This window comes from Dromiciops gliroides, chromosome 4 (assembly GCF_019393635.1).
Source record: "Dromiciops gliroides isolate mDroGli1 chromosome 4, mDroGli1.pri, whole genome shotgun sequence".
Taxonomy (NCBI): domain Eukaryota; kingdom Metazoa; phylum Chordata; class Mammalia; order Microbiotheria; family Microbiotheriidae; genus Dromiciops; species Dromiciops gliroides.
In genome coordinates, this window is record NC_057864.1 from 232,058,936 (window position 1) to 232,072,583 (window position 13,648).

Sequence of the window (13,648 nt, forward strand, 5' to 3'; positions counted from 1 at the left end):
CTATACCAGTAACCCCTTTGTGATGTGTTGGTTAATTCTAAGAAATCAGAAAACTCAAAATGCCTTTCTACTTTCTATTTCTCTTTCTTTCTCCCTTTCCTGTCACCCGCCTCCCCTAGCCCCACATGACAAATTAGAATCATATTCTGTACAAGCCTAACTGAATAGTGCCATAATAATTGATTCAGATTGGCTTCTGAGGGCTTTCTTCTTGTAAATTCCTTGAGAGCCTCAGTCTTAATACATTTGTATGTCTCTCCTTCCACCTAGCACAGAGCCTCATATGCAGTAGGAAATTAGCTGCTAAATGAATGGTGCAAGGTAAGATGGAAGGAAGGGACCCTGGGGGAAAGGACGAAGTTATAAAAGCAGATAAGATTATAAGGTCAAGAGATCACCTTTGCTGAATTTTGCAGAATTTCTGTGGAGCTGAATTCAGTCTGGTCACAGGGGAAAATCATGACAAGAATAATGATAATAATTGATGGCATCTCAACTTTAAGGTTTAAGGTTCACTTGAGTAACCTGGTGAGGTAGATTCTACAGGTGTTTAGTTCCCTCAGTATCTTGTGAGCAAGTGTCAGAAGCAGGATTTGAACCCAGATGCCTCCTGATCCCCAAGTCCATCATTTTTTCCCTTCTTGAAGGAACAAGAGCTGGTGAAAGTGTAAAGCAAGGCAAAAAAGCCTGGGGGGCTGTGCTACTTTCTTTATTCTTTTTTGGGGGGGGGCAGGCAATGGGCTTAAGTGACTTTCCCAAGGTCACACAGCTAGTAAGTATCAAGTATCTAAGGCTGGATTTGAACTCAGGTCCTCCTGAATCCACTGCACCACCTAGCTGCCCTGTGCTACTTTATTTCTAAAAGTACCAAACAGATGACCTGAGAAGAGAAAAATAGAGCACTCTTGAAATGTGATCTGGGGACCCATAGCACATCTGGGGCAGGTCAAAGAGTGTGAGAGCAAAGAATCCTGGCTTCTCTGTATCCCTTACATGCCTTTGGCGAAGCAGTTTTCTCTGCTGATTCCTGCCTTTCCTGGGTATGTTTGAGACCTTTCTCTTGGAAGTCTGAGGTACAAGTTTCTGGGTATTTCTAGCCCACAACTGAACTTTAACCCTGGATCTGACCTCCTTCATCAGCACCTTCCCACAAGAAAGAACAGTTATTTGTCTGGCCCTTTGGTGTTCATTCTGTTCCATCATCTGTTCTCCCGCCTCCAGAACCTTCACTTACATTCATAAATAGTGCTGTTTTTCTAAACTTGGCAAAGACACCTTTTTTCCTTTGTGTATGTCCCCATCTTCCCCCTGCCTTTGTGAAATTTTACGGTTTCTACCTAGGAAACTATAGTTTCCAAGGATTCCCTTGGATTCAAGAAAATCCAAGAGGATTTTATATGCAACTGTGACTCTCCGTTTCAGATTACTTGCTTTGCAAAAGCATCTTTTTTTTTGTTTGTTTTGCGTTTTGGGTTTTTTTTTTTTTTTGGTTTTTGTTTTTTTTGATGAGGTAATTGGGGTTAAGTGACTTGCCCAGGGTCACACAGCTAGTAAGTGTTAAGTGTCTGATGCCGGATTTGAACTCAGGTCCTCTTGAATCCAGGGCTGGTGCTTTATCCACTGCACCACCTAGCTGCCCCCTATTTTTTCTATCTTATATTTTTCTGTTACATACTTCTATTTTGCAATGTGTTCTTCCTCCCCAACCTAGAGAACTTCCCTTATAACAAAGAATAAACATAGGGAAAGAAAGTGGAGTTCAGTCAACTAACCATCACATCAACACTCTTTTTTTTGTTTGTTTGTATTTATTATATATCTATTTTTTTTTGTTTTGTTTTGTTTTGTTTTGTTTTTTGCGGGGCAATGGGGGTTAAGTGACTTGCCCAGGGTCACACAGCTAGTTAAGTGTCAAGTGCCTGAGGCCGGATTTGAACTCAGGTACTCCTGACTCCAGGGCCGGTGCTCTATCCACTGCGCCACCTAGCTGCCCCCGGTTGATAGCATTTTTCATCCTTAGACCTTTGCAATTGTCATGGATCATTGTATTGATTATAGTAGCTAAGTCTTTCTCACTTCACCATCAACACTGTCTTGACAGTATGTGGAGTTTTCCTTACGTAAGGAAGGGAAGGCACATGCATTCTTATAACTGTTCTTTTGACCAAGTTTTGTTTGTTTTTTTCTTTTTTTTTTTTTTTTGCGGGGCAATTGTTAACCCCAATTGCCCCCAGGGTCACACAGCTAGTAAGTGTTAAGTGTCTGAGGCCAGATTTGAACTCAGGTACTCCTGAATCCAGGGCCGGTGCTCTATCCACTGGGCCATCTAGCTGCCCCATAATTTTGTTTGGTTGGTTGGTTTTTGGTTTGGGTTTTTTTTTTGTTTTGTTTTGGGTTTTTGCAGGGCAATGAGGGTTAAGTAACTTGCCCAGGGTCTGGATTCGAACTCAGGACCTCCTGGATCCAGGGCCGGTGCTTTATCCACTGTGCCACCTAGCTGCCCCCTGACCAAGTTTTTAGGAGATTTAAAACCTTTATTTTATTTACATTCTGTTGTCTGGTTTTAACTTACACCTTGTCTCACTCAGTCACCTCTGTGCTTTAAATATTTTAGGGGTAGAATAGAAAAAGGAAAATTTTCTTTTACTAGAAAGAAAATAAAGTAGTAGCCCATTTTTTGCCCCATGGGCTAATTTTGTTCTAATGTGTTATCCAATTAACAGCTCTAAGATAGGACTGGTAGGAGGGTGTGAGAGGAGAACTTTCCTGTTAGAGAACCACCCCCTAGGAGAACTGGTTTTGTGGCTTCAAGAAAATACCATCCCTTTGGTCATGTGGTCTCTATGGGGCTCCTTTGACTCAGGGAGTAAACAGCACACAGCATCTCAGCGAAAAGCATGGTTCTAGCTTCCTACAGGCTGATAAAAGCTTTTAGATCTTGCTGGATTAGAATAAATTCCCTACTGCTTCAATCTGGTAATGAAGGAGGCAGGTGAAAGACCACCTGCCTTCTATGAGGACTGTTAAAGAAGAGATTGGGGAAGGGCAGAGAAAAGCCCTATGAGCTTTTGTGTTTGTTGCCAAATCAGCTATTTGGGGCCTTTTTAGCAGGACCATAATGCCATGGAATATGCTTTTACCCTCCAGGTTTTAGTCTTCAGATGCTTAAGTGCTAACACGGAAAAATGGAAGTTGGTTGTCCATACTCCCAGAAGTGTTCTTGTATCTCCCAGGTAGGGCACTAGAGATACTGATCTGCCAGCCTGCAGAAAAAAAGGATAAGCAAATTTTGTTTCCTCTTCAGAGTGACAGACCCTGAAATGTTCTTGGCTATTCTTTTCTAAACCCCTCCCTGGCTCTCACTAGCAGTCTTCCAAGTCTTCCTCCCTCTCTTCTTTTCTTCCATAATTAATTTTTTTCACCTTTTTCTCTCTCCTCTCCCTATAAGCAGCCTGGCAGTGCTAACCACATTATCTCTCTCTTCCTTTTCCTCACATAGGAGAGGCCTGAATCCCCCTCACCGAGTCAAATCCATCTCCATGACAACCTTTACTGAGCCTGAAGTGATGTTCCTCCAATCTCGTGGAAATGAGGTGAGTTGCCACAGATACATTTATTAGAAGGCCTTGGCTTTGCCTGAAGCATGTTACAAAGAGTTTCTCTGTTTCTGTAGTTTATGACATTTTTCTCTTTTGATTAAAATTTTCTTGTCTATTTTTTGGGGAAGGATAAAAATTTTTTTATTCTGGATTTAAACACACACACACACACACACAAACACACAACATTTCTATACACTCTATACAAAAGGATGATTTTATCTGAAACTGAATTGCCCTTTCAAACCACTTGCTTTAAAAAAAATAAAATTTGGGCAGCTAGGTGGTGCTGTGGAGGGCAGCGAGGTGGTGTAGTGGATAGTGCACCAGCCTTGGATTCAGGAGGACCTGAGTTCAAATCCTGCCTCAGACACTTAATACTTATTAGCTGTGTGACCCTGGGCAAGTCACTTAATCCCAATTGCCTCACCAAAAAAAAAAAATTGCATGTTACTTTCACCTTCCTTGCTTGTCTGTGCTTCCTTTAGAATTTCTTTTCTGTGTATTTTTAAAAAACAAATGGCCTTTATTTCTTTAGTATCACTATTGCAAAATCCTTCCTTCCCTATTATCTTCCCCCCCCCACCCCTCTATTAACAGAAAAAAAGAAATAGGATAAAACTCCTTGTGACAAATAAGAATAGTCAAGAAAAACAAATCTACATGGTGGCCATGTCCAAAAATAAATGTTTCTGAACCTTGTGTCCATCACTTCCGTGTTGTAACATGCTTCATAATAGCTTCTTTGGAGACATAGTCATTAATTTGATTAAAGTTTTTAGGTCCTTCAAAGTTATTTTTCTTTAAAATGTTGTCATTGTATAAATTGTTCTCCTGGTTCTGAACATTTCACTCTATATGAATTCATGTTAACCAGGATTTTCTGACATCATTTTTTGTGATTTTTTTTTTTTAATGGTGCAGTCTAACGAGCAGCTAGGTGGCAAAGTGGATAGAATGTAGGGACTGGAGTCAAGAAGACTCATATTCATGAAGTCAAATCTGGCCTCAAACACTTACAAGGCTTATGTGACCATGACCAAGTCACTTAATCTTGTTTTCATCAGTTTCCTTATCTGGAGAAGAAATTGGCAAACCACTACAGAATCTTTTCCAAGAAAAAACCCCAAATGAGGTCATGGAGAAATGACTAGAAACAAGTGAACAACAATAGTTTAATACCACAATTTGTTTGGCTATACCCTAATTGTCTGAGAGGCAATCTAAAGTATAACTTGTTAGTTTCTAGTTCTTTGTGTTTTTTCTTATAATCCCCTTTCAGCATCTAGAAGTTTGTTTTGCTTGTGATTACTCCCTCTCTAGTGTTATCCCCCTTCTTAACCCCCATCTCTTCCTATTCCATTTTGAGTTTGATTGTATTTCTACACCAAACTACTGTGTATGTTCAACACTTTGTCCATTTCAAATAAGAGTGAGATTCATCTCATTCCCTCCCACTTCTCTTACCCCTTCTTCTTGTTCATGTACTTTTCTTCTAAAGCAGCCCAATTATAAGAAAACATTCAACTCAGTCCTGTTGCTGAGATAAATTTACATTTTTAGGTTTATTTGGACTCTTATGTTTGTATTTTTAAATTTTTACAGGGGGCAGCTAGGTGGTGCAGTGGATAAAGCACTGGCCTTGGATTCAGGAGGACTTGAGTTCAAATTTGACCTCAGACACTTAACATTTAATAGCTGTGTGACCCTGGGCAAGTCACTTAACCCTCATTGCCCACCCCTCCAAAAAATTTTTTTTTCACTCATCTTCTGCCATTTGGAATATTGTATTCCAAGGTTTCCTTGGTTAAGATTTCAGCACAATATTGTTCCATCACAAGATATACCATATCTTTTTCATTCGTTCCTCAATTTCTGGGCCTCCCCTTCAGATTCCTGTTCTTTGAGACCTCAAAAAGAGCTTAATATTTTTGTACATCTGTTCAGTCAGTTATCATTTATTAAATGCCTACTCTGTGCCAGGCACTGTGCTAAATGCTGGGGATACAAAAAGGGAAGCAAAAGACATCCTTAAACTTTGTTTTGCTTTGTACTATTCCCTTTTTAAATCTTTTCTACCCTTAATCCCCTCTTCCCATTCTCTCCTTTTCCTTCTAATTCCCTGATGAATGAACTGTAATTTGTGTGTGTGTGTGTGTGTGTGTGTATTCCTTTTGAAGAGTTCAGTTTAAGAGTTTTGGTTCCAGTGTCAGCTACTCCCTTTCCACCCCATCCTGTCTTGTTTATATAGATGTTTACTTGTGCACCCTCATTATGCAATAAAATTTTTTCTAACCTTCCTTTTCCTTCCCCAATCCCCCAGTGTATTCCTCTTCTCTTTCCATTCTTTTCTTCAGATCAGTAAGATAGAACAGAACGATTCCTAGGCCTTGTCAAATTCAACTCATTTTATGGACCTTGATGATGAGAGAATTCAGAGAGCATATATATATATATATATATATATATATATATATATATATATATATATATATATATATATATATATATATAAAATCTCCTCATACTTGAATTATCCTTGTTTGGTCCTTTACATTGTTCATTCACATTTACCTTTTTATCTTGCTCTTCAATCTTGTGTTTGAACTTCAGAGTGCTCTGAACTTTTCATCATGCTTGGAAGTCCTCTATTTCACTAAAAGTCCATTTTTCACCCTATAATATTACACTCTGTTTTTGGGGGTGAGTTATTCTTCACTATCAGCCTTTATCCTTTGGCTTCTGGAATATTGTTTCCCTATTCTCTGCTTCTTTATAGTGATAACTGCTAAATTGTGTGTGATTCTGACCATTGCTCTTTGGAATTTGAATTCTTTCTTTCTGGTTACTTTTTACTTTGACCTGGAAGCACTGGATTTTAACTATGATATTTCTGGGAGTTTTCGTTTGGGGGATTCTTTCAGGAGGTGACTGGTGAATTATTTTTATTTCCATTTTGCTCTCTGGTTCTAAGATATCGAAAATGTTTTCTTTTAAGATTTCTGAAAATATTGCTCTTTTCTGGGTCATGGTATTCAGATAGTAGAATGATTTGCAAATTTTTTCTTGTTTGACTTGTTTTCCACATTTTGGGGGAGGGGAGGGGCAATGAGGGTTAAGTGACTTCCCCAGGATCACACAGCTGGTAAGTGTCAAGTGTCTGAGGCTGGATTTGAACTCAGATCCTCCTGAATCCAGGGCCAGTGCTTTATCCACTGCACCACCTAGCTGCCCCTCAGATTATTTTTGATATATGTTACATTTCTTTTTTTTCCAGCCTTTTGACTTTCTTTTAATATTTCTTGTTGCTTCATACAGTCATTGGCTTCTGTTTGGTCCATTCTGATTTTTAGGAAGTATGTTGCTTGAGCAAAGTTTTGAATCTTGTGTGCCAAGCTCTGTTAATTCTAAGTTTTTCTTTTGTAGCCCTTATTTCTTTCCCAGCTTTTTCCTCAAGAGCTCTCATGCCATTTATTTTTTTTTATATTTGTAACTTTTTAAAAAATTTCTTCGTCTCTTCTAGGAATTTTAGTAGAGTTTTGTGCCCAAGCTGTATTTTTTTTCCTTGAGGCTTTGCTTGTAGATATTTTGGAATTATTCTCATCTGTGTTTGTATCTCAAGCATCCCTACCATAATTTAAGGAAACTAAGATAAAGAGGTGACTTTCTCAGGGTCACACAATTAGTAAGTGTCTGAGGCCAGATTTGAACTTGGAAAGATGATTCTTCCTGACTCTAGACCTGGCACTCTATCCACTGCACCATCTAGCTGCCCTATAGTGGGGTTCTCTTTTTGTTTGCTAATTCTTCCAGTCCACTTTTTAACTTGATGTTTAGGTTGGGCCTTGCAACACTTCTGGGCCTAGTCTGTTGCTGCTTTCTTGGAGTATTGAATGTTCTGTTATTTCAGGATCTCAGAGACAGGTGGGGGGAACTGCAAACTTTCAGTGCTCCCAGAGTGGTCTGATCGAGGCAACATCTGATTGTTGCCTCCCTTGGTCTGAGCTCTGCAGGTCCCTGATTTCTTTGGTTCTGTGCAAGAAGTAGACTGCTGTTGGACTCAGCCTCTGTCAGCTAGCTGGAAAGACCTCTTGGTTCAGAGTGACAGAATTATAGGTTTCCCTTTGGTCTGGGATTCCTGTCCTTGGTTATTCTTCTGTAAGCTGGCCTAGATGCTTGAAGTGGGACCCTGATATGTGTTTGGGTTCTGAGTTACACTGCTTTTGCTGGCTTCTGAACTTCCTCCTTTCTCCATACATTGTGCCCAGGGCTTCCCTTCCTGGTAACACTACCTTTATACAAAGGTCCCCTTCTTGGTCTTCCCTGTATCTATGACCCAGAAATGGGTGGTAGGCAACATAGCTACCAGTTCACATTTGTCCCAATTTTTACCTGGTATGGAATTGCAGGTGGTCCAGTATGGTTCAGGTGCTGGAGTATTCTGCATGCTGCATACTCCTAGACAGAACCCACCCCCCGTATCCAAAGACCTTCTTGTTTGCCTTCCTATGCTGAGCCGTGCTGCACAAGGGTCTTACTGTGACTTTTTCTCAATTTCTTCATCAAGATATGTTTGGAGGAGTTTGTGGATGAGAACTCACTACACTGCTTCCTACCACTCTGACATCTTGGCTCTTCTCATATTTTCAATAAGTTTCAATAAGTTACTGATAAGGTGTTTTCCTTGAGGTTTTGAGGCAGAGCCATGTTTCACCCCTTATTATTTTTTCATTGGATTTAGGGTATATTGTTTTATTCTTGTGTCCAGCAAATTATTGATGATATAGTTTGTGGCTTGTCCATGACCTTCATTAGAGGTATAGATGGGGGAAGGAGATGAATCTGAGCCCCTTTGTAGAGTTTTTTCATGTATTCTTTTGGGGGGGGCGGGGCAATGAGGGTTAAGTGACTTGCCCAAGGTCACACAGCTAGTGAGTGTCAAGTGTCTGAGGCTAGATTTGAACTCAGGTCCTCTTGAATCCAGGACCGGTGCTTTATCTACTGTGCCACCTAGCTGCCCCAAAGCTGTTCTTAAGTATTGGGAAAAAATTTTCATGAGGTGTGGATTCTACTTTTTTTGGCCTAGTGTTAATCCAAATAATTTACTTTAAGTTAATTAATTGCCAAAAAGAAAAGAAAAAAAAGTGACAGTGAAACATTTTAAAATATACACAAAAGAGTTGTTTTAATTTGCATTTCTCTGATAGGAGGATAGTGCTGAGACTGCTGGGTTAAATTTAAATTTAATATGTACTCTGCCCTACCCTTCCCCCCAAATAAAAAATAAAAAAACAAGCTGTAAATAATAGACTCAGTGTCATATACAATCATTTTTCTGTTCTTTATATATGGAAATGTTCATGTCTGATGTTTGTCGAGTTCATAATAAAAAAAGAAAATGAATTCATTATATATAAAACAATTCTGAGGATCAGTGTTATTCCAAGGAGGCAGCATATGGTACAATGGAAAGTACACACCAGGTTTGGAGTCCAAGGACCAGGACTTTGCCTATTGGCTCTGTCACTGATGAAGACATAAAAAGCTCCAGTTCTCAATTGAACAGTAGGAATTCAAAATGTTATTTTAAAACTTAAGAGGTTCTTTGTCCTAACTCTGCAAGTTGACCTTGCTGATAACAAGAATGTGAAATAGTTCCAGGAAGTAAAGACAGCTGTCCTTTGTTTGATGTTCCTTTTCTTTGAAGATGCCCTCTTTTTGGCCCCTCCACAATCTGTAAATTGTCTTAATTGATAACATTTTGTTCCCTTTTAGTGTAAGTTATGAAACTTACTCTTTGGGAAGAGGTGTCTATGTCTAAATTTCAGGCTCTGTCTCCCTTTTCTGTACTGGCAGAATTAAAAGGACTCATTTGTTCCTGAACGTAATTGGCTTGATTAGAAGAATTGTTTTTCCCATAACATCACTTAGGACCTAAATGACATAACTTTTCTTGGCCTCAGTTTCTTCATCTATTTTTATTTATTTATTATTAAATTTTTTTTGGTGAGGCAATTGGGGTTAAGTGACTTGCCCAGGGTTACACAGCTAGTGTTAAGTGTCTGAGGCCGGATTTGAACTCAGGTACTCCTGACTCCAGGGCCGGTGCTCTATCCACTGCGCCACCTAGTGGACCCAGTTTCTTTATCTATTAAATTAAAGAATTGCATTAGGTAACCCCTTTAGAGTTGCCTGTTGTTTTGCCTTTATACAGGGATTATACCTAATGTCTAAACTGAAGATAGTAGGTATTGGCAATTTATGCTTATGTGACATGAAATTTCTGGGCTTTTCTTTTTTGACCATTGGGTCCTGATAGGCTGGGTTCTCAAAACCTGACCATCATTCACAAGTACCCAACACCATAATTAGATCAGAACTCTATTAAATTGGGAAATGGGGTAAAGGTCTGACTAAACTGTTGATAAAAGCAATGAAATCCAGCCCTACAAGAGTTTTCCAGACTTCTTCATTGAGATTATTTTTGTGGAACTTGAACCAACCAAGGATAGGTTCTTTTTTTTTTTTTTAAGTAATGAAACATTTTTGTTTATAATTTTGAGTTCCAGTTTTTATCCTTCCTTCCCTCACCCTCCCTGAGTCGGTAAGCAATCAGATATGGGTTATACGTGTACAGTTATGTAAAACATTACCATATTAGTCATTTTATGTAAGAAAACTTGAATAAAAGAAAAAAAGAAAGTGAAAAATAGCATGCTTCAGTCTGTGTTTCATCAATAGCAATTATTTCTTTGGAGGTCAATAGTCCTTTGGAGGGGTGGCTAGGTGGCGCAGTGGATAAAGCACTGGCCCTGGATTCAGGAGGACCTGAGTTCAAATCCTGCCTCAGATACTTGACACTTAACTAGCTGTGTGACCCTGGGCAAGTCACTTAACCCCCATTGCCCTGCGTCCCCCCCCCCCCCAATTTCAACATCTCTAAAACGAAATCCTTTATCTTTCCCGCAACCTTCCCCCCCCCAAAAAAAAACAAACAAAATAGTCTTTTGGGATTGTTTTAGATCGTTGCATTGAGAATAGTTGTCATTCACAGTTCTTCATCAAACAGTATTGCTGTCTCTGCACAATGTTCTCTTGGTTCTGCTCGCTTCACTATACATCAGTTCATACAAGTCTTTCCAGGCCTTTTTGAAATCATCCCGCTTGTCATTTCTTAAAGCATGATAATATTCCATCACAATAATATACCGTAGCTTGTTTAGCCATTCCCCGACTGATGGGCATTCCTTTGATTTCCAGTTCTTAGCCACCACAAAAAGAGCTGCTATAAATATTTTTGTGCATGTGTGTCTTTTCCCCTTTTTTATGATCTCTTTGGGATATAAACCTAGCAGTGGTATTGATTGATCAAAGGGTATACATGGTTCTAAAGCCCTTTGGGCATAGTTCCAAATTGCTCTCCAGAATAGTTGGATCTTTTCACAACTCCACCAACAGTGGATGAGTGTCCCAGCTTTCTCACATGGTCTCCAACATCTAATATTTTCTGTTTTTGTTATATTTGCCCCTCTGATAGGTGTGAGGTGATACCTCAGAGTTGTTTTAATTTGCATTTCTCTGATCAGTAGTGATCTGGAGCATTTTTTCATATGATTATAGATAGCTTTGATTTCTTTGTCTGAAAACTGCCTGTTTATATCTTTTTGGGACAAGGATAGGTTCTTTTTTCAAGACACAGCTGGGAAATGTCACCCTTTTGACACCATTCCTCTTTTAAAAAGTACAAAAGGAGGATCATAAAAAAAATTTGTTAGATTGAATGCATTGACAGATAATCACTGTAAATGAGTACTAACTCATAAACTCCTGGATATTTTTCTGTATCTTCTAGATTTAGGATTGTTGATCTAAGATCTGGTGTATAATTCCAAAGGGTTTGAAACATTAAAAAAATCAAGATCGTATAGCTACATTGTCAGAAAAAACTGAAATGTTTCTATCTAGACTTTGTATCTCTTGTGCCTAGAACAGTGCTCTCTATACATAGTAGACTCTTGATAAATATTTGTTGAATTCAACTTATTTTACAAAGTAAATTCCTTCTCCTTCTTCAATTAAGCCCAGAGGTTTGTGGAATGCTTGTTAATAGTGTTTGTATTCCTGACACTGACCAGTATGAGGAACTTGGATCATGAAGACAGGGGCCTTCCAATCAACCTAAAAGCTACACACTTCTCAAAACCATTAGAGGCAGCAGTATGCTGATAAATGTTCAACAGTTCTCTTGGGGGAAATGCCTGCATGACACGCTGTTAAGTTTATTCTGTGTTGTTAATATTTTCTCCATGCTTCTTTCTTAAGTCTAGAAAATCAACAAAACTATCAATCCTTGCATTTCCAAAGTGTAAATGCTCACACTGAAAATTTTTCAACTTCTGGTTGGAGGTATGTGTGTTTTTTACTCTAAACTGTCTTCTTCAGCAGTCTTTCCTCTTATATCACAGGTTTGCAGGAAGATCTGGCTGGGTCTCTTTGATACACAAACCTCCTTGGTCCCAGACTCCAGGGACCCTCAAAAGGTGAAGGAGTTTCTTCAGGAGAAATATGAGAAGAAGCGATGGTAATCATGAAGGAGATAGAAAACAGTTACATAGATGTGTGTAGTATATAGTCTTCTCTTTCCAGCTCTTCTGGAAGCTTAGGTTAAATCTTTGTAGATTCAATCACAGCTAAGTCCTGTCATAATTCTATAAGATCAGTCTTTATTGAAGGTTCCTCAAGTTTACCAAAGGAAATGGATTAGTTAGAATAGTGGGTGCATGTAGGTGGTAATGTGTGTTTATTCATACCAAGTTGCTATCTTTCGGGGGAGAAAAGAATTGGAAGCAGGTATTTAGTTTGAACCTTTATTATCTTAATACTTTCTTATGGTTATGGTATTTACTTTTTCCACCTTATAAATCATTAGGGAATATGCTGACAAATTATTGTTTTCTCAGAAAAGAAAGCCAATGTTTTAACAGCAAAAGTTCTCAGTCATGATGATTTTTTTTTTCCTGTTTTGATACCTAGTTGGAGAATAAGTGGGAGAATGCAGGTTAAATTGAATAGGAGAGTATTTTAGATGTGCTTTCTGTTCCTAGGGACTTGACCTTCTGGATAGTGCTTCTTAACCTGGGATCCAAACATCGATTTCAAGGGGTCCATGAATTGAATTTGAATGGGGAAAAAAATTCATCTTTATTTTTACTAACCTCTAATTGAAGTTAGCCTTCTTTGCGAATGGAGACAACTTTTTTTTTTTTTTGGTGGGGCAGTGGCAGTTAAATGACTTGCCCAGGGTCACACAGATAGTAAGTGTCAAGTATCTGAGGCCGGATTTGAACTCAGGTACTCCTGAATCCAGGGCCAGTGCTTTATCCACTGCACCACCTAGCCGCCCCCCCCCCAACATTGTTTTGAGAGGGGGATTATAGGCTTCACCAGACTGCCAAAAAAATCCATGATACATGGGGCAGCTAGGTGACACAGTGGATAGAACACCGGCCCTGGAGTCAGGAGGACCTGAGTTCACATCTGGCCCCAGACACTTGATACTTACTAGTTGTGTGACCCTGGGCAAGTCACTTAAACCCCATTGCCTTGCAAAAAAAAAAAAAAGCCATGATACAAAAAAAGGTTAAGAACCTCTGGTCTTTGGGGGAGGGGGGGAGATGCTTTGGATTAGGAGATGTTATTAAGAGTGAAGTAGATGCACGTAGACAAAGGGGTATAATTAGAGGTTAGAAAGGATAAGAGCTGGAGTAACAAATACAGAGATGCAGAATCTGGGAGCTCGAGTATGACGATTTGACAGAAACTACCTTTGGGAAGGAGGCATTAAGAATTAGAAGGGGAGATATAAAAGGAAAACCTTATAGGAAAAAGTTGGGGAGTTTCTATGTTTATGAATATGGTAGTATTTCTACCAGGTAGGGACTTGCTTAGAACCTAGGTGGCTGAAAACATTAGAATGAAGAGGCTATTCATTATTGTTATTATCTTCATGTAGATTCTTTGTCACTAAAAGCATTTCTACAGCAGCTACA

General features: G+C 39.1%; 1 protein-coding gene across 7 annotated transcripts in view; it reads left to right on the plus strand.

Annotated features, from left to right (window-relative positions):
• The window catches only part of AGFG2 (ArfGAP with FG repeats 2), a 56,072-nt gene that overhangs the window by 16,758 nt on the left and 25,666 nt on the right, over positions 1 to 13,648 (plus strand). For all 7 annotated transcript variants that reach the window (XM_044002359.1, XM_044002362.1, XM_044002360.1 and 4 more), the window contains 2 exons: positions 3,500 to 3,593; positions 12,065 to 12,180. In XM_044002359.1, the coding sequence (XP_043858294.1) occupies positions 3,500 to 3,593; positions 12,065 to 12,180 (210 nt within the window). The remainder of the gene's footprint in view (positions 1 to 3,499; positions 3,594 to 12,064; positions 12,181 to 13,648) is intronic.